General features: G+C 31.3%; 2 protein-coding genes across 2 annotated transcripts in view; one reads left to right on the top strand and one right to left on the bottom strand.

The window, feature by feature from the left end:
* Nucleotides 1-22595, top strand: part of LOC108909777 (ankyrin repeat domain-containing protein 33B-like) — a 141636-nt gene that overhangs the window by 111816 nt on the left and 7225 nt on the right. Inside the window, exon 5 of the mRNA XM_018714199.2 lies at nucleotides 19310-19537. Within this exon, the coding sequence (XP_018569715.1) occupies nucleotides 19310-19537 (228 nt within the window). The remainder of the gene's footprint in view (nucleotides 1-19309; nucleotides 19538-22595) is intronic.
* On the bottom strand, nucleotides 7846-8817 carry LOC108909787 (dnaJ protein homolog 1-like). Its single transcript, XM_018714214.1, has one exon. It carries the CDS (start codon nucleotides 8815-8817, stop codon nucleotides 7846-7848), a length of 972 nt encoding a protein of 323 aa, XP_018569730.1.

Here is a 22595-nt window from a genome sequence, read left to right as displayed (position 1 = left end):
GGTAGAGATGTTTTAAAATCTTATGAGCTTTGACCTTCATATGCGCAGAAACATAATTCCGACCGTCGCCTAAATTATTCTACGTCCTAAAAACATTACACCTATTATTCACAGTCTCTCTCGAGCTCTAGCGTAAACAAGCCTTTGATCCGATTACAAATATCATAATAAAATGCCCTATTGTTTATTATTTTAATTTAAACTATAAAAATATATATAACGAACGTTCGCCAGTTGACTTTATTGATGCCCGAGCGCCTTAGTTCATGTCTACTTGGAATGATGCACATGGTCTAGTTCTGAGTCAATGTTTTCACAACGTGCTTATTAGAAGAATTATGGGGATACGCCATGCCTTTCGCGCATTTCGCGGCTCAAGAGATATTAAAAGACCTCTACACACATATATTAAGTTTTCATCAGTCTTATCTGCTACAAGTTATCACTATTAACACTACCGCACTTTTTATGTATCGATTTAAACTTAAAAAACGTTAGAGAAACTGCAAATGCACGCACTTCGACTCAACAACCGTCAACAACAATACTAACGTCCAACTTTTTGTTTGCACCTGCGCAGAAAGGCAAGCGTGTTTTTGTTTTCGTTACCTAGAAAATAAAACGGGTTCCCAAGATACACATTACCCTATTTTCTTATATTAAGTTCAGTATTTAAAATTTAAATGAATAGTTTTACTCTAGCTTGTTTTTGGAAAGTTATACGTATATAAAATTTTCTGGATACTAGTTTAAGAATAACGAGATGATGATACATACAGGGTGGTCCGTGATGATTGGGCCATAGAGTAACTATGGATTCTAGCTATGGAAATAATGAGATTTGGCCAAATATGCCTTAAAAAAATATTAAGAGACACAGGGTGTTAAAAATTTATTTTAGAGTTATTATTTATTTCAGAAATTTTATTGTATTGTTGCTTAGATAAAATAAAGATTTGTTAGAAAATTTGTTGGGGAGGTTTATCGATACCAAACAAGTAGATATATATTTTTTAAATAATCAGATAATAATCAAATTGCTTATTCAAAATTTCGATTGAGGGTTGCATAAAAGAATTACGATGAGCAATTTTTATTCATAAGTACATATCTAACGTAATCTATTAGTAACCTGATAATTGAGTTCAGATTCAGATTTTCTGCCCTGAAAAATCCCTATTCCGAGTTTTCCAGTTATTTTCTCTAAAGCTGTAAAAGGACCCCGCACTTTTCTTATGGGACTTATCTTCTTTTCGGCCAATTTTTTTGAAACTTCGCAGATAGTTCTTAACATGTAGAATAAAAGTCTCAATGGGCACAAAGCCCCAAATCCACCCCTTCCCCCCAAAAAACTGACTCTAAGTAGTAGCGGGGAGTTTACTTGTCGTTTTATGAAAAAAAGTTTCATATAAAAGTTTTTTATTTCAATGAAATCTAAAAAAACTATTCTTGTGTTTTTTTCGAAATATCAATGTTTTAACTTTAAAACGCCACCAAAGTTTAACACAGAGTATACGTATGATAGCTATAGATATACACGTGTGTTAAGTTTAACGCTTGAATATTACTTTTTTGAAAAAAACACATACTTAAAAACTTTTTTTAGATTTTGTCAAAATAAATAACTTTTACTTGAAATATTTTTTCATAAAATGACAAATAAACTTTCTACAGCTACATAAACAATTAAATTGTTAATAACAATTTTCCTGACCCGATTTCTTAAAATTGAGTTGCAGATTCGAATTCAGCCTGAAAAAATAAGTGCAAAAAGTATATGTGCAAAAAAATACGTGCAAAAAATACGTGCAACTATAAAATACAGTAATCTGGAATATCCGTAGGCGGGGGCGGGGTCAAGTGGGGTAGTTTGATAGTCAAGAATGTGATTGTTTGGGGACGTTGTTGGGTTGATTAAAAATATAAATTGTTTTACACACTAAAAAAACAATTACTTTCTATTAAAGCAATCGGTTGTTTTGAATGCAGTTAGTTTACATTTATGCTGGTTAAATTGAGTTAAACCAGTTACATTCAATGCAAGTCATTTGATTTGTTTGAATTTAAAAAAGAAACAGTTTACAATAGATTTGTCTATAATTAACAAATTAGATTTAATATAACCATTTATGATTTTAGAATATTTGTTAGGCTACAAATTTATATTCGTTTTCATTTAATAAATATTATTTTATATTGGCCTATCAAACGTTACAATTAAACTTTAAAGGGAAATTATTTCAAATATATAATTTCTTAAATGTGAACCAGCTGGTTATAAAAGTTAAATTTTTATATAGTTTAAAACTATTATCAGTTTAATATTAAAAAATATTATTTAAAAATTACTCCAATCACGTGACCAAGTTATGTTCTCCTCTGACAGTCGTATCTTTGCCATCATGGCGACTATGTGTGCAAGGTGCCAGTAGTGAATTGTGTAGTTCAGTAGGCTAGTATGGACTATATCAAAAGGTAGCGTTTCTTGTTGTTCTTAGATCATATTCATAATATAACATGTGTATATAGTTACAGAGTACTGGTTCCGTTTGCTCCTAATTAAAATGGATGCAGAAACTGTGGAAGCTAGGGCCAAACATAATCGTCAAAAAGTCAGTTTTAGATAAGGACATAGTGTTGCTGTTGTAGTTCCATAAATTTATAATAAAACCCAATTTAAAAATCCGAAAATTATTTTTAATCATTAAACTGTCAACAACTATGACACGTAGTTTTGAACGATATATTTAAGTCTTAAAATTAATTTTTGGCAAAAATGAAATGTTCGAATAAAAGTATCGTATATACTAGTATGTGCTTTTTCTATTAGTAGTCTCAACACTATGTACCTTTTCAAATTTAATTATAAACTTATAGTTAGATAAGTTATCTAATTATCAGTTTAATTAAATTTGAGAAAGTACATAATTTTGAGACTAATCAAGAAAGAAATACGTCCAATTTTAGCGAAAAAAAAAACAATTCACTTTTTATAAACCATTCATTTATTAATATTAAAATAACATATTTTCACTGAAAAACTGTTAGTTCCCATTAAGTTAAGATATATATTTCTAATAATCTTATGTCATCTACATCTTAAAATATGTAGATTAATAATAAAGATGCGAAATGTAATATTACAGTAAAAATAAATTAACATTCAAATAAGATTTATTACAAAACTATGAACTTACTTTTCACACTATGTAAGCTAGGCAATATCCAAAACTAGGATTATTTCATGGCAAACGATATTTATTTAGTCCAAATAAATCCTTTTTTCAGTGCATGCAGAAATCAGTTAAATCCCCCCCGCTACCTGGAGGCAGTTTTTGGGGAGGGAAGGGGTGGATTTAGGGCTTTGTGCCCATGAGACTTTTGATCTACATGTTAAAAACTATCAACCTGCGAGGTTTTAAAAAAATTGGCCAAAAGCCACTTCCCATAAGAAAAGTGCTTGTTCCTTTATAAAATAAATAATAAATCTAAAGTCTATCTTTAACAATCCGTATCTCTTACACGAGCAATACCTTGTTAGGTTATATTTGGCTAAATCTCATTTTCATGTCTAGAATCTATAGTTTGTTACTCTATGGCCCAATTATTACAGACGACCCTGTATACTTACTAAATTATTAAAGTAATTGGGAGAATAATTTTAAAAAGTAAATTTTCCAAAAATTTAGCATTAGGTTTCATAAGGATGTAATTTTTTTACTCTTTTCACATTTTGTAATAGTTTTTCAATTTCCAGCTATCTCTAAAACGATGCCATCAACATTTAACATCAGTTAAATAGATAAATCAAGAAATTGTCCAATAATAACAAATTTATCTACATTTTGCAATAACCCGAACGGTTATTTTGCGGCTTTTGCGGCTGTTTTTTTAGCAGTTATACAGGGTGTTCCCATTTTAAGTGTCTTGAATGAAACAAGTAATTAACAATTACTACTACAATTAATAACAAGAAAAATTAATTTTGAGTTATTGCGAAATAAATTTCTCTTATTATCACTTTCAAACCTTATATGTATCTTTTTTGTTAACGGTTTCTCGATATTTTTTTATACGAAACCTCTTGCTTAAAATTATTTTTTCTATTACCTGTTTCATTTAAACCACTTAAATCGGTGACACCTTGTAATAAGCTTTGAATCCAAGTCTCAGTATCAACATGAACACAGGGTGTTAGAAGTTTGACTGCCCTAATTTTAACAGGCTATAGAATGCATTAAAATAAAGAAAAAAAACTTTATATGACATGGGTCATCAACCATTTCTGAGAAAAAAATATTATTAAAATCTCCAACTTAATCTACAAAAGTTCGATTAATTAAGGAATATTGACATAACTGCGTACATGGAATACCATAAAATACAATGTTTGTCACTTTTTTGAACTTCTTTATGCTTAATTCTAAAAAATAATTACCGTTGTAATATATTTAAAATTCGATAAAACTCATATCGATCAATGTGACAACGGGGCGGCGGATAACACGAGGTACTAAGCTGTCCAGCAATACGCAATTCAGTTGGTATCTGGAATTGGACCGTGTCTGAGTGTTTTTTGCGTACCACTACTTCATTTTCTTGAAGTGTTTTGCAGCAATTACATATTTTTCAAATTCATAATTATTCATTGGTTAAAAGTTCCTGTTTTAAGAGGCTCATAATTATTAACATTCGAGCTAAAATTTAAGCACAACATTTATTTAGTTACTACTATCAAAATAAATGAAATAGACCCCTGGGTTTGGAAACCGATATTAAGAAAACGTAGGGGAAGAAAATTTGAAATTTGGACCATATACAGCCTCACTATTACTCTATTGTGTGTTAAAATTTTAGTTAGTTTCGTTATCCCATTTTTTAGTTATTAATGAAAATGAAAAATCACGGTTTTCTGCCAACAAAATTGATACCTCTCACTTTAACTCGTCGTAATTTTTTTGTTAATCGATAAAAAAATTCCAAATTTTTACTGACGATAAGTCGAACTATTGTCTTCAGTACTATGTAGGTCATTTGTCTCAAAAGCTCTTCTTTTTTTAATTTTAAGCAAAACAGAAGGGAGTGCTATCTCCATAAATATTGAATTCTTTAAAAAAGAAAAAACTGACTCAAGTAGTAAATAATTGTAAACAACAATCTGAAAAAATTTGTTAAAATAATACAGTTCTAAAGGATATACTGTATACCCTGCATCGGACCGTGAACGTAATTGACCATTCCGATACTGTTTTTAAGAATGTCATATTTATAACTGTATTATTTTAACAAATTTTTTCAGATTGTTATTTAGTTATTTACTACCTATGTCAGTTTTTTTCTTTTTTAAAGAACACAATATTAACGAAGCTAGCACTCCCTTCTGTTCTGCTTAAACATAAAGAAAGAAGAGCTTTTGAGACAAATGACCTTTACGGTACTGAAGACAATAGTTCGCCTTATCGTCAGTAAAAATTTGGAATTTATTTATAAATTAACAAAAAAATTACGACGAGTTAAAGTGAGAGGTATCAATTTTGTAGGCAGAAAACCGTGATATTTTTATCATTTTCATTTATAACTAAAAAATGGGATAACGAAACTAACTGAAATTTTAACACACAATAGAGTAATAGTCAGGCTATACAGGGTGATTAATTAATAATGGGAAAGTCGAAAGTTGAAGATACTACACGTGAAATGATGACGATTGGCACAAACATGACTTATCCGAAAGTTAATAGTTTCGGAAATACAGGGTGTTGAAAGTTATAATTTTAAATCGTTTTTTTGCGATTATTCTGAAAATATGTAGGTTAGGAACTTGAAAATTTGTGAAACTATATTTTTTTAGGCGACGAATAAGATGCGTGCTGTAATTTCATCATTGTTCGTAGAGGGCGTCACTTACGACCAATTTTACCGAAAATTTAGTTAATAACTTTTTACCCTGTATATTTAACATGAAACTTGATTCAAAACCTGAAAGAGCTATCATTTTTCCATTAATTATGTACTCTTGTTTCATTTCGGTATCTCGATCCGTTTTCGAGAAAAATCGATTTAACGAACACTATGTTTTGATAATATGAGAAATTAAAAGCGAAACAAACCAAGTGTTTCTTCGTGTTATTACAACAATTAACAATAAAACAAATAAAATACGTAATTATGATTTAAAGTAATTGTTCGAAGAATCCACCGTTGACACTGATACACTTTACACGTTTTCTGAGAGATCTTCGAGTTTGAAACAACATATTGGGATTGCGTCTGACTTCGTTGGCAGCGATTTGTATTCTTTGCCACAACTCTTCACACGAGCCAATAGATTCTTTGTAAACTATATCTTTCATTCGAGACCAAATAGAAAAATCAAGAGGATTGAAGTCCGGACTTCTGGATGGCCAAGCAAAAATGCTTACATGGCCAATCCAGCGATTTGGAAAAACTGCATCTAAATATGCACGCACTGGCCAAGAAAAATGCGGTGGAGCTCCGTCGTGCATGAACCACATGTCTCTTCTTAAATAAAGTGGAACTTCTTCAAGCCGTGGAAGCATTTTTACTTGGCCACCCAGAAGTCCGGACTTCAATCCTCTTCATTTTTCTATTTGGAAGAATCTATTGGTTCGTGTGAAGAGTTGTGGCAAAGAATACAAATCGCTGCCAACGAAGTCAAACGCAATCCCAATATGTTGTTTCAAACTCGAAGATCTCTCAGAAAACGTTGTGTAAAGTGTGTAAATGTCAACGGTGGATTCTTCGAACACTGACTTTAAATCATTATTACGAATTTCATTTGTTTTATTGTTAATTGTTGTAATAACACGAAGAAACACTTGGTTTGTTTCGCTTTTAATTTCTCGTATTATCAAAACATAGTGTTCGTTAAATCGATTTTTCTCGAAAACGGATCGAGATACCGAAATGAAACAAGAATACACAATTAATGGAAAAATGATTGCTCTTTCAGGTTTTGAATCAAGTTTCATGTTAGACATACAGGGTAAAAAGTTATTAACTAAATTTTCGGTAAAATTGGTCGTAAGTGGCGCCCTCTACAAGCAATGCTGAAATTACAACACGCATCTTATTCGTCGCCTAAAAAAATAAAGTTTCACAAATTTTCAAGTTTCTAACCTACATATTTTCAGAATAATCGCAAAAAAAACGATTTAAATTAAGTTTCAACATCCTGTATTTCCAAAACTATCAACTTTCGGATAAGGCATGTTTGCGCCAATGGTCACCATTTTACGTGTAGTATCTTCAGCTTTCGATTTTCCCATTGTTAATGAATCACCCTGTATATGGCCCAAATTTCTAATTTTTCTACCCCTACGTTTTGTTAATATTGATTTGCAGGGGTCAGGGGTCTATTTTATTTATTTCGGTAGTAGCTCAAATCTTATCAGTCTGTGTTAAACATTTTTAGAAATACTTTTGTGAATGCGAATATTTTTCAAAATCTTGAAGTCTAGATTTTGAAAAATTTTATTTTTATAATATTCCGTGTAATCATCTTTTGAAATATTTTTATGTAAATACTTCTTGTGTACTGGTATTTCCTAGTAGTAGGTATGGTAGTTGGACTATTCTGATTTAGATTATCGTTTGTTCACTTTTTACTTATATCACTAGTTAGAAGATAAAATGAAGTTGTCAGAGTTAAAGGCAGATTGTTCGCATTGATATTGACTTATATTAATTCTACTACTACTAGTATAATAAAATTACAGCGTTGGATATTTCAAATTTAAATTTATTTTGCAGTTCACTGTTCATCCTTAAACTTTAATACTTAACACAATTTACAGAACAAATCTATTAACATCACTTACATACTTACGGTAGTATACCGGCCAACATGTTTTTAGTTTTTTGAGAAAGATCGCGAGGAAAACGTATGTCAAAACTGACCACCAAATCACCTCGCTTGGACGGCTCTTTTGGGAATGGCAACCCATGCCCTTGAACACGTTTTACTGTATCGGGCCAGATGATTTCGTTTTTATAATCCAGAGTCATATTTCCACCCCCTAGAAGTGGTACGTTTACAGTGCACCCACAGAGAGCTTGCTTCAGAGTTACTTGAGCCGTGAATTTAATATCGCTCCCTTCTCGTTTGAAGAAACGGTGTGGTTTGTCACGAATTACGAAGACTACGTCAGCAGGAATCCTGTCCGTACCTTGATCGCCTTCCTTTGGAAATGTCACTTTTGTGCCAGCTTTCCATCCCGGTTTTACGTCGATAGTGAGCATCTTTTCCTCCCTCTCCAATCTGCCGTTCCTAGGAACTTTTCGCGTGATTTTCATATTTTTCTTGCAACCAGTTAATATGTCCTCTAAGGATATATACAAGTCGTATTCAATTGGTGGGTCTTGTCTTCTCGGTGAACTTCTGCTGCTTCTGGATATGTTGAACAGAGAATTAAGGGGATCGTGGGAACTACTTCCGTATGAATCGTCAAATGCAAAGAACTCTTGGAACGGGTTAGTGTTTCCAAAAAACTGAGCGAAAGTTGCTCTTGGATCTCCATGGAAAGTGTACGTAAAACTTTCTCCATTGACACCGGGACCACCTCCAGGAACACCACCCTTAAGGCCCTCCTCTCCATAAGCGTCGTATATATCACGTTTCTTTTTATCGGAAAGTACCTCGTATGCTTCAGCGACTTCTTTGAACTTTGCTTCGGCTCCAGGAGATTTATTTTTGTCTGGGTGATACTTTAGTGCTAATTGCCTGTATGCTTTTTTGATTTCATCATCACCAGCATTTTTTGGTATACCTAGAATCTTATAGTAATCTTTACCCATGGTTTATCAACCTCATTTGCATTTGACAACATTAAATGTCAGTAATGTCAGTGACTTGTATTTTGACAGGGGCAACTAGATACTAAAGGTGCAATTATTGGAATGTGACGCAATATATTTTTTTATAACATGAAAACTACTTGATTTGTTAATAATTTTATGACAGTTTCTATGACATTTACTTTGAATAATCTAAATCGTGTTCAGTTTTGATAAAGAAGCTATATTTTAATATTTTCTCTTACAAATACTTCTAAATACGTGTTGTGAAGAACTATTGATACCTGCTTACTCACTATTACATCTTCCTGAACATATATTTTAATTTGTTACAATAGTTACACGAATTCAGTTCACATAAACTTTTTTTGTAAAATTGTCATTAAAAATTAGATTTTTAATTCATTAATAAGTGAACTAAAAATTGACTTTTGTAATGTTACGTGTCAAAAACACTTTTATCTACGACTATTTAATAATAGACGCATTATAATTGTGATAGTAAGTACATAATGTAACTCATATTACACACCCGTGGAATATGAGTTTCATATTCCACAGGTGTCGAATATGAATTTTTATACGTATCCCTTATAGCTTCTGACCGCGCTACAAAATAGAATCGAGCTTGCTTGAATTATTGTTACTATGGTAACTAATGTAATTGATTTGACAACACTTCGCAAAATAAAACATTTTTGACTTTTGCAGTAATTTTGCAGTTTAATTCTGACAGTGAAAATGAAATTCGATGCACCCCTCCTGAAATTCGTGAAGCCGCGAAATTAGCATCATTGGAATTACTTCCAGAGAAATCACGAAAAAATTACACAATTGTATATAACAGCTTTATGGACTGGCGACTAAAAATTGTCACAAATTCGTTTTCCGAAGACACTTTGTTGGTATATTTCAAGGAATTGACAAAAAATGTAAATGGTCTACATTGTGGAGCCATTGTTCCATGCTTAAGAGCACACTTAACCTTAAACATAATATGAATCTTACGCAAAAGTTCGAGTTTATTAAAAAGGCAGTCAGAAGGCTACCAACCCAAGAAATCAAAGGCATTTACTGGAGATGAAATATACAAATTTATAACTGAAACACCGGATACTAAGTCGTAGATAAAGTATAGTATTTGCCTCGCGTATAATGGCTATATTACACGAGCCGTAGGCTCGTGTAATATAGCCTACATTATACGCTCGTTAAATAATATACTATTAATAGGTAATAGTTTAAAAAAAACTTTAACACTAGTGTTAAAAATAAAATGCTATATACTATATAGTAATATGCATTCTTCTCAAGATAATAGAAAGCTGTATTAGTACAGCTGAAAATAATTGAAGCTGAAAATCAGCTGTAACCTCCAAATTCTTTGAAAGAAAGATTTGCATGAAAATTTAGAATAAGACTCATCTTAGGCTCAAGTTCAAAAGTGACATAAGCCCGATTGACGTGTTTTGTTTTTTAGTGGTAATAACTACCCCTAACTGAAAAATATTGAAAAAATTAAGTTTTAAGCATTTTATTGATAAAAATCTTGTTCAAGCACAAAGATTAAATAATGTTGCATGTTCTCGAACATGTTTTATGCTATTTTGATCTTTTCGACCCTTTATTTAACCCTTAAAAACTACCCACATGCAGGAAATAATGATAAAAAATTACTTTTTAAACATTTGGAATGATTAAATCGCGCAATTATTTAAAATAAAAGTTACCTTATAGCTAATAAAATAATGTTTCCCTTTCAACCCCTAAAAACCACCCCTGTATTGACAAAAATGATAAAAAATTACTTATTAAAAGCTTGGAATGCTTTAACGGTGCAATTATTTAAAATAAAAATTCCCTCATTGATTATGAAAGAATTTGTATCTCATAACACTTTTCAACGCTTATAAATCACCCCTGTGCTAAAAAAATGATAAAAATTACGTGTTAAATCTTGGAATGCTATAATTGTGCAATAATTTAAAATAAAAATTCCCTTATATTGTTCATGAAAGAATATTTTACTTTTGCCATTTTCAACTCTTATAAACTACCATTTTACCAATATTAACTTAAAATTAAAATTTTACAATAAATACTTTTATTATAATCGATTTTTAAATATAATCAATCATAAAAAAAATTGATACGCTGCGCTGCATATAAATAATCACTAAATTATTTTACTTATTTTATTTGTATAATATAATATATAATATATAAAAATGAGAAAGCCTATTTTGCTCCGTAAAAATGTCATTTTTTTTTACCATAACTCGGTTAATTTTGAAGCTATGGTATCCTACAAAAAAGCATTTTAAAGATAATTTCAAGAGCTGTAAGATCGTTTGCATATAAAATCTTTCAAGTCCTTCGTTTTTTAAAGGGAAAGGATCGAAGGGCTCGAGACAGGTCGTTTTTTCACTAAAATGGATACTTCAAGCGGCGATATCTCCTTTATTTTTTATGCCATGGGAATAAAAAGCAAAATATTTGTTGAGAAAAAAGCTACATTTTTGTTGTCTATCATTTTTTACGTATCTTTCATATTTTCAGAGTTATTATATAAATACGACAATTTCTCTTGAATAATGAATAATACGTTTTCAACTTTTACCGTACATTATTCAAAAAATACGCATTATAAACCGGTCTAACTTCAGGACCGTATGAAAAACACTAAAACAAAACTAATTCTAAACGGTCTACGATTAATTTTAATTCTGATGGAAATGCTACAGTGTTTACTGCTCATTTTTCCTTAAAAAATATGAGCAACCCATCTGTTTTCGACGATAACTCCTTCAATTTTGCTCTAATTAACTTTTATAAGTGCTCATTTTTTTTAAAGGTCTTTTTGAGTACTACAAAAAACGCCAAATTTGGCATGACTCATCTTCTTATAAGATACCATTTTTCCATAGAAGTAGAAGTCCCGCAAGCAACCAGTGGCGGAGTTATGGGGACTCAGACTCATTAAATTATTAAAAAAATTAATACGGCCCTACTAAAAATACAAAATGATACTGTTTTTAGATAGAACAGTTTGTTATTGACAAAAACTGTACATTCACTTTTTTTTCTAACTCTTATAGTTTCATGGCAAAACTGATTTTTCGGAAGGGTGCTTCTGGATTTTGTCGATAAACTTTAGGAAGACGTTCCTCATAAAACCTAAAAAATATAGTACCTATTAAAATTGGTCTTAGTCTCGAGTATGTGTGAGTCAAATAACCCTTTCTGTATCTGCTTCCCTTGGGTTTAACCAAAAAATTATTTAGGAGATGCTTCGTTTTTGAGATATAGGGTGTTTTTTTTTTAGAAAAGAAGAGTTAGGAAAAAAAGTGAATGTACACTTTTTGTCAATAACGAACTGTTCTATCTAAAAACAGCATCATTTTTTATTTTTAGTAGGGCCGTATTAATTTTTTTTATAATTTAATGAGTCTGAGTCCCCACAACTCCGCCACTGGCAGCTTGCGGGACTTCTACTTCTATGAAAAAATGGTATCTTATAAGAAGATGTGCCATGCCAAATTTGGCTTAAATAGCCTTCTTCATTCAGAAGTTATTTAAAAAATTCGATTTTTTTTTTATAAAATTTTTTAACGCCCTATATTTCGAAAATGAAGCGTCTTTGGAAAAAAAATTATACTTGATGTTTTTCTTATTTTTTTATGAGGAATATCTCCTTAAAGTTTGTCGACTTAATTCTGAAACACCCTGTTTGTTATATCATAACGTTGCTGCGATTTCTGGGGCAACAGATCTATTTGCGGCTTCTTCAACATCTGATGGAATAATAAAATTACCTTCATTTTCCGTATTTTCTTCAAAATCCATTTGTTTAACCACAAAATTTACAATATTTAAGGACAGCTTCAATAAACACTAAACAACTTACGACTTTTTTACTTAGTTACCCTTTATCCAGTACCTGACTTGATATATACACTTTATTGTCAACTACTATCAAATTTTACCGCTATAGGCTGTTTGGAAATGAAAGAGAGTAATAAAACCTCGAGATAAGAGCCGGCCATGGGCGTGGTAATATTTCGTTTCAGGTAATTGTCAGGTAACACTAATGCTAACAGGTAATGGATGTACATTAGTATATTTTACTTTTATTTGAATCTAAAAATACAGNTAAAACGCAAATACTTTTTTGTTACATTCATTGGGGAAAATCGTGAGAAACGTAACTTTATGTAATTCAATATGGTGGAAACGCCCACTGGCGGCCATCTTGGAAACTTGAAAATAATTTCCAGCATTTTCCCTTGCCCACTTTACCTATAAATTTGTTTACCGTAGCTCTCTACGATCACTAGTTTCTGAGATACAGCCGCTTACCTCGCTTATTTGCCCACCCTGTACAATTATTCAATGAACAATCTAAATAAAAAATTTAGATAAAGGGACGAATACAATGAAGATGAATTTTTCGGGACAAAACGTCTGAATCTGGCTCGGGCTGAGGCAGTACAGTATTGAGGGTCATGAAGGCTTGCAAAAAATGTAATAAAATTTACAGGGTAGAATTTAAAAAATGAAGTTGATGATGGTCCTGGAGAGACGAAACGTTACATATAAAAATTGATTATGCCATTCGATAGAGGGCAAAAAGTGACCATGAGAAAGGGTTCTTATTTTTTCGCCTCAAACAAGGCTGAAATAGAACAAAAACGGATTTCCAGAATTTTGTTTTTTTTTCAAATATTTCGAAAACTAATCATGTCCGCCTTGATTTTTTAGAGGCATAATGTTGATCCCCTGATTATGCAACTTTGCCCCCATTTAAGCTACTTCGTACCTCTTACCGTTTCCGAAATTCTTGTAGTGAGAAGCGAATTTATAACAGCCTGTATATAGCAACTTGATAATGTGTATCTTTGTGAGAGTACAGGGTATCCCAAAGTTCGCGTCTCGGGCCCATAACAGACAAATGAAAAACGACAGTAAAAACCTGTTTAAATGGCGTAAATCGGGACTCGCTAGGGTCCATTTTGCACTTGAAAAACATTTTTCTTCAAAATTCTGAATATAAAAGAAATGACGTCATCAACTTTTTTTTCACTAACATACCCATTTTCTATTATAGCTAAAATTATCAATTTTTTATGAAAATTTTTTCTGCAGAAATTTTTTTTCTATCTCTTCTCCTTAAAAAGTTACAATAACAAACATACAAAAATGTATAATATTGTATTGGAATTAGTCATCATTTAATCAACATTGCTGTGGAAACAATGGCTGAAACTGCTGTCACAAGTCTGTTTACATATTAGTTCCTGTCAAACGCTATTTCTTGAATGATAAACAAGCTAGTAAGTGGTTGCTAGAAATTAAAAAATGTCCACAAACAATGAAAAAGTTGACATGATTTTAATTTATGGTGAATGTCAAAAAAAATGCCAGAAGAGCTACTAACTTACCTGTCATGAGAGTTATCCAGAGCGTCAAGCTGTTAACCCAAAAATATTTGCCAGATGAGAACGAATTTTGCGTGCTAACGAAAATGAATTTTCATCAAGAAAAGGCAAAGGAACTTCAAAATCAGTGTGTAAAAATGTTAATGTAGCTAGGGGTATTACAATATTTTGAGGAAAATCCTAGAAATTCTATACGACAGGCCACTCTTACATTAAATTAAAAAAAAAACCTCTATGCAAAGAATTTTGAACACCACCATAACATGGAGCACTTATCTGACATACATGCTGAAAAAGACTTAATGATGTAGCCCAAATAATGGTTAATTTGGAAATAGAAAATAGACAACACGTTCTTTGGACTGATAAGAGTCGTTTTATAAGTAATAGCGTCAAATAAAAGATACGAACATTACTGGGCCACTGAAAATCCGCACTACGTTAATCCCATTCAAAATCAGGGCCATTATGAAATAAATGTTTGGTGTGGTATTATTGGAATGCATTTAATTGGCCCATACTTTTATGAAAATGTATTGAACGCTAATAGCTATTTACAATTTTTGCAAGAGGAGCTTCCAGCACTGCTTGAACATGTGCCGCTGCAGCTCAGGTTGAATATGTGGTTACACACAGTAGTGCTTCTCCACATAAAGTTAAAATAATTACAGAGTATTTAAAAAATACTTTCGGAATTAAGTGGATTGAAATTAATGGGCCTGTAGAATGGACTTCAAAGTCTCCAGACTTAACGCCCCTTGACTCTTTTTTATGAGGAACATTAAAAAAGCAAGCAAAATATATGACACCCAAAAGGTTGGATAAATGCTTAGAAATATGAGGCATGTTTATCGAAAAATTTTATACAATTATAATTGTATAATATTTTCAATATTTGGTTATCCTATTTAACCGTTATTATTTGTATTGTTCTATTTTTCTTCTTGGATTGACCTCTTTTAAGAAGAACATAGCAACTAATATGAAAACAAATTTGTGACAGGAGTTACAACGATTATTTTTCACAATAATGTATTAAGTCATGACTAGTTCCAATACGATAGAATACATTTTTGTATAATGTTTGTTATTGAAACTTTTTAAGGAAAAGAGATAGAGAAAAAATTTCTGCACAAAAAATTTTCATAAAAAATAGATAATATCATAAAAAATGGATATGTTCGTGGAAAAAAATAGTTGATAAATTCATTTTTTATTTTCCGAATTTTGAAAAAAAAAGTTTTCAGTTGCAAAACGGACCTTAGCGAGTCCCTATTCACGCCATCTAAACAGATTTTTACTGTCGTTTTTCCTTTGTCTGTTATCACACCCTACAATGCGAGAAAGTGAGAAGGCGATACCAGCGTATATCCTTTTATATTTTATATCCCGTGTTGGGACTAGGTAGGAACCATATAGGTGCAGAGATTGCGACATAATTTATTCTAATATCTAAAATAAAACAAATTTAGTACAAATAACTTTGAGAAACAATATTGCCATTAAAACTGCTGACTACTGTATTAACGGCAAGACCTATAAGAATTGAGAATTATTAAAAGAAAATAGAAAACACTGGGTTTTCTTCACCTGATAACAATTTTTAGAAAAACAAAATTGTTTACAATTTAAATATATAGTACTGCATATATTTCAAAATTCTATTTAAAGTATTTTTAATGATTAATTAGTTCAAATAAAACAAATCTGTTATTATACTAAAAATTTATTTTGTTAAACATGAACTTCTTAATAAAAAGAAATTTTAAAAGTTTGCATATCATTGCAAATTAGACCCGTGATGTTGTTATCTAAGAAACCATCAGATGGTTATGCAAACAAAAACTGACGACCACTTTTTGTATCTTTTTAGTGAAAAGATGTTTGGCTATAAAGAGATCTATTATAACACGTTTTTTAATTAATATTAAGTTAAGCCCACGTTTTTTTTTATGCGCATAGAAAAATTTGCGTCTCTAGTGATATTTGAAAGCCAAAAAGCCAAAAATCTCCGTGGATATACGATTCACCCAAACCAAAACAGATACCGTCTAGTCTAAATGTCCTCTATACATCTGCAAATAAATTTTTTATCAAATTTTTGCAAACAAGTACTTTTAAATGCAAGTTATTTGTTTTTTTAATGCAACATTCTGTATATACATATTATATTTTTGGGAGAAACACGCAGCTTTTGAGATAACTTCATCTAAATCAGTTTTCAGAAACTAAACATAAAATAGGTTCCCTTTATTTATGTAAATGGGTACTTTATGTTTCAAATTTCAATGCATTTAATTGTTCTTATTCGATAAGCCTAGTACCTTTTTATATCTTTGACTAACAACTGCACAAATACTTAAAAACTAATTTTTTTCTACAATGTATTTTTATTCTTTATTAAATATATTTCTTAAAAATATGTGTAATTGTGTATGCATAAAAGAGAAAAAGGAAGGACGAAAAAGGAAGGACTAAAGCCATTTCACGAACTATTGTCAAATTAAACATTGGAAATTTTATTATTAAAAATTATAATCTGAGGGGCGACTCGACTTACAAAGATTAAGAGGGTACAATTTAAATAAAAACTAATTACATTCATATTTGCGTCATACTGTAAAGTTTGTTTTTATGAGATTTAATAAAATGTCAAACTTGGGTAAATAACACAATAATTAGTTATACCTGCTATTCACTCAAATAATTGATTTAATAAATAATATTTGTCTTCTAAATGGGATAAAGCATATAAAATTGTATACATGCAGAACTAGGGCCTATAAAAATAAATTAGATAGAAATATGATATGGATATCTCTATTTTATTACAAGCTGTGCATAAAAACATAAAAATAAAAATATTGCTAATAATAAGTGCTTTTTGCACATAACTTTCGAACTAAAATTGATTCCCGGAAATTTATAGATATTGGGAGGCGATAAAATCCTATTACATTGCTAAATATAAAAATTTAGTATTTCCGCGCCAATTGCACAACTCCATATTAAATCAGAAAGAAGTATTTTTTCCTTATTTAAATTTTAATTAGATATCAGTACCTATAACTTTAATATATAATCATAACTTGATGTGAACAAAAACTTTTAATTAATAGACAGATACTAATAAAATATGACATTTGACATTTATCTCTTGGTAATATTTATATATCTACAGGGTGTTTTATGACGAACTACATACACTGTAATCGAAGATTGAGGTAATCCAGATGAGTACAGCATGACCATAAAAAAATCCTGTTGCTCTTTTGTTTTTACTAAGGTTTATTTTGACCATAGCCTTGCAGCCATGTGTGGCAAGTAATTTATTTTTGGTAACTCTTCATTGGGGAACAACCATTGACCCTTCCTCAGGATTTCAAGATTTTTGGAACAGTATTTAGGATATTTCTATTCATTGTGGACCCTCTGAAAGTTGACAAGGTATATTTTTTCTATATTTTGTATCAGTGAGAAAAATCATAAGCACTTTTAATATTTTCGTTATAGGTAATTCTCGCAACTTTTGAATTGGCAATAAAATTCTGGTGATTTAATTTTTTTAATCAACTTTGGATTATATTTTCGCAAAAAAGAAAATTGGAGCAAATATTTGTATACTTCAGTTCAATATTAATAGTACCACGACTTCTTGTACGTGTACAAGTCCCAATGGAAAACTTTTCATTCACTTGTCACATTGATAAAATTTCTCCTGTGTGTTTGTCAAAGCAGCAACATAGAATATTAAAAAATCATAACTGGCCAGGCATTTATGGCAATGTAAAACAAATAGTTGCCAAATGATGACCTTACAGGGTACGTATAAAAAAATTCCTCTTGAATCATCATAGGGTGTTAATGAAAAAACTAGGCAGATAATACTCGTATCCACTCCACAAATTTTGATCGAGGGTTTTTTTTAAATAGTAATTCTTTCTCTTCTAGGTTGTCTTGTAATTAACACAGTTCGTCAAGAAAGACTATATAGTTAAATATGACTGCTTGTATTTGGAAACTTTATAATAAGTATGGCGTAACTATGCATAACACAAATAGTAGAACTCAACTACGAGGGTGGTCTGAAAAGTTTCCGACCTCAACATGAAGATGGCAGCACTCGTAAATAAAAGCTAGTGAATTTCGTTGTTCNCCCTCTTACCCCGGTTATGATGCTTAAAGTAGCCTCATGTTTTGAAATGCTGTTTTATATTATTTACTTATAAGAGAAATGGACCGAGAAATTGAAGCGGCATAGACAAAGACGGATTGTCGGGGATTAAATTTTAGCTACCTGCTACAATTTAGTACAACCCGATCACACAAAGTTTTTTTAAAAGTACAACTCATTTATACCGATAATACATAATATAAAAATATTGAATATAAGCACCAGTTCTACATTTATTTACGATTTGCATACATAATAAGCTTTTATTACACTCTTTCATATCTAAACAGACTATAGTAGCAAACTGTTAATAAACTATCAAAATGTTCCATTGTTTTGGAATTTGGTTTAATATTGATTAGTGATTCTATATTGAAGGTTTGTATGATGAATTTTTGCTTGAAAACCCTGCACTTTATAAATGTGACACGTTGGTTAAATTTAAAAAAAATATCTGTATACAATTGTGTTGAAGTAATCTCTTTTTGTTTCTAGTTTTGTTTATACCGCGTCGACTACATGTTTTTAGAATTATTCTGTATATTTAACACAGTTAAATTATATTTGTTTCCTAGTGACGCCGCTGACTTCGCACACAGATGTCAAACTCTACCATTTATAGTTTTTATCTCAGATGAAAAGTCAAACCGTTGGCTAAAAATCTAGTTTAGTTCCATTTTATGGCCCCTATTGAAAGTTAGAAGAAAACTATAACTATAAAACCACTTTCCCCTTCGACCACAACCGAAAGCTATAAAGGAAATATTTGATGCTTTTTAAATACCATCCTGTCGTGCGGGAGTTGTTCCCGCTTCTTTTATTACCCAACTTAGGGTTCCGGTGGGTCCACACAAGCCGGTAAAATTGCGTTCTGTTCCAGGAGCAAATCCCACCTTGCGTGATAACGGACGTGGATTCAGGGCGGACCAGTGGGCCAGATTCTGCGGTCGCTATGTTTGCGCGGATGTCATCGAGAAGCACGCGAGGCAGAGACTTCTTGAGAGGTCCACTTCCTATGGGAATTGGGGTGGAGAGAATGAGCTCGGAGCCCGCGTTCTTATGGGAAAAGTCATTCCAGTCCCGACTATCCCTCAGCAGTCGTCTCACGGTAAGTAGTTATCAGCGATTGCTTTTTTACCCAATAAAAGAGGAACGAGTTGTAAAATGTAGGGCGATTGCTGGGATTCCCATAATAGTTTTAAGAAAATGGAGGTCCTGTTTCGTCTTACGAAGCGACGACGGCTTGTAAAAAATCATATTTGAAGGGCGGGTTATTGTTTTTTTAGGGAACTATTTATATGTTCAGAAAAATTGAACTGAAAGTTGCCCACCTTGAGATTTTGGATAGGGTTGCACATTAGGGTGGGTCAAAAAAATCTACTATTTTTTTTTTACTTTATACTCTGAAAAATAGGTTGCTAGACACCTCTAGAAAATTCTCTCCAAATATGAGCTCTAATCTTAATAGGAAGGTCCTCCGCTTTACAGTTTTCCATTTTTTCCTCAGTATTAGAAAAAAAATTCATATCTCTCTATCTGTTCGTTAAAAATATCTGTCCTCATATACTTGTAGGAAATTGAACGCCCTACAAAAAAGGTCTCTTACAATGTTTTCGTAAACCTCACCGTTTAAAAGATATTAAAGGTTGAAGTTTGAATATTTTAAGACAAATTTCTGTTTTGCTTATGAATTTTATAACTCGTTAACAAAAAATCATTTTGAAATGTGCAATTCATAGTGTTGTAGGAAATTAACTGATCTACAAAAATGGTCTCTTATGATTAGTCGATTAAATAAAGCGTTTAAAAGATATTCATCGTCAAACTTCAATGCAAGCCAATTTTAACAGATTTTGATTAATAATAATTCGGAAAATTTCAATTTACTTTTTGAGTTTCAGGGAAATTTATACAAATTTGAGTTTCTATGAACAGAGAAATGTTTAAATTATTTTTCTAGTTTTTTTTAGTCGTAAGCATGTTTGGTTACATCGAAAAAAAATTAGTGCATTATTTCTGACTGAGTCAATGATTTATGAAATCTTGAAAAAATAACGTTTTTGATAGAAATTTATTATGAAAAGTATTAATCTTAAAAAAAAAAGTTCAATTTGTTATTAAAAAGTTTTTTTATTTAATTATCAAGTGAGTTATAAAATTCCAAACATTTTAGTTTTGTGCTGTTTTTTTTAACTTTTTTGTAATTTTAACCATTGAGTATGATAGCGAAGAATTTTTTTTTCTGCATTTGGAGCTTCACTAGAAACTCAAATTTGTATAAATTTCCCTGAAACTTAAACTAAATTGAAATTTTCCGAATTATTAATCAAAAACTGTTAAAATTGGCGTGCATTTAGGTTTGATGATGAATATCTTTTAAACGTTTTATTTAATCGACTAATCATAAGGGACCATTTTTGTAGAGCAGTTAATTTCCTACAACACCATGAATTGCGCATTTCATAATGATTTTTTGTTAACGAGTTATAAAATTCATAAGCAAAACAGAAATTTGTCTTAAAATAATCAAACTTCAAACCTTTAATATCTTTTAAACGGTGAGGTTTACGAAAAAATTGTAAGAGACCTTTTTTGTAGAGCGTTCAATTTCCTACAAGTATATTAAAATTAAGAGCTCATATTTGGAGAGAATTTTCTAGAGGTGTCTAGCAACCTATTTTTCAGAGTATAAAGTCAAAAAAAATAGTAGATTTTTTTGACCCACCCTATTGCATTTTCGTTACTATTTTTTCATTTTTGATAAAATTAAATTTTCTTTTTATTTATATTTTAATTATAAAACTTTATAATGCTGTAATTGGATCAAAAATTAAACCTTTGAGGAAAATGACGGAATGACTGTATTTATCAATTAATTACGAAAAAAATATTTTGCAAATTTAGGTGCAACGCATTTCGAGATCCCAGGATCGGCAGCTGTCATTTCGCAAACTTATGAATTTTCGTTATGAAAGTTTTCTTTTTAGGCTTATGAATTACCTCCTAAAAGTGGTGAGTCCCATGCCTTATTATCAAAATATCACTACTTCAATTTTCACCAGCGTCACTTTCACCATATAATATTCGTGTGGAGGTAGTTGGATAAAATAAGTTTATATTAAAAATTGTATTATCACTTCATTTATGTTTGGGATTTTTTATGGCACAAAGACGAACTAATCGCCCTATGCACGAGCAACAGGATAGGTACACCGCTATACAGGCTGTTACAAATTCGCTTCTCACTACAGGGATCTCGGAAACGATAAGAGGTACGAACTAGCTTAAATGAGGGCAAAGTTGCATAATCAGGGGACCAACATTATGCCTCTAAAAAATCAAGGCTAACATGATTAGTTTTCGAAATATATGAAAAAAAACGAAAGTTTGGAAATTCGTTTTTGTTTCATTTCAGCCTTATTTGAGGTGATATTGAAAAATGGGGAACATTTTCTCATGGCCTCTTTTTAGCAACATTGTTACAATTTTTATTTTATTATGACAAGTTAATTCTTAAAAATGCATATGAACAACTAAAACGCCAACTGAATGTTATTCTTTAAAAAATTTCAGTAATTGTTCAAAAAAACATTTTCGTTTTGGCAAAGGTTGAAAATGAAGATCAGCGTAATATTATCGGAATTGATTATACCTGTAACCGCAACGGTGGAAGAGCATGTCAGATGTATTTGTATGAATATCCTGAAAAAAAATAGATCGAAATTTGTTTGAATTTTGAGCACTCGAGAAGCCTAGAAATAACTATGGACACTGGAATAAAACTCTAATAAAGTTTTATTTTAATGCGTGATGGTAATAGTTTAAATAACTAGATGGATTTCACAGGGTCTAACGACACTTACAGTGTACAGGGTGGGCAAATAAGCGAGGTAAGCGGCTGTATCTCAGAAACTAATGATCGTAGAGAGCTACGGTAAAAAATTTAATAGGTAAAGTGGGCAAGGGAAAATGCTGGAAATTATTTTCAAGTTTCCAAGATGGCCGCCAGTGGGCGTTTCCACCATCTTGAATTACATAAAGTTACGTTTCTCGCGATTTTCCCCAATGAATGTAACNCATGAAGATGGCAGCACTCGTAAATAAAAGCTAGTGAATTTCGTTGTTCATCTGTTGACAGTTACTCACCAAAGTTTCAGCCATTTTGG

This window comes from Anoplophora glabripennis, unplaced genomic scaffold (genome assembly GCF_000390285.2).
Source record: "Anoplophora glabripennis isolate ALB-LARVAE unplaced genomic scaffold, Agla_2.0 scaffold392, whole genome shotgun sequence".
NCBI classification, from domain to species: Eukaryota; Metazoa; Arthropoda; class Insecta; order Coleoptera; family Cerambycidae; genus Anoplophora; species Anoplophora glabripennis.
Note: the sequence above shows the minus strand (reverse complement) of the source record. Positions and strands in the feature narration are given on the sequence as shown.

Bases quoted from the DNA above. Each gene is read 5' to 3' on its own strand.
- LOC108909787 (XM_018714214.1), bottom strand. From the start codon at position 8,817: ATGGGTAAAGATTACTATAAGATTCTAGGTATACCAAAAAATGCTGGT.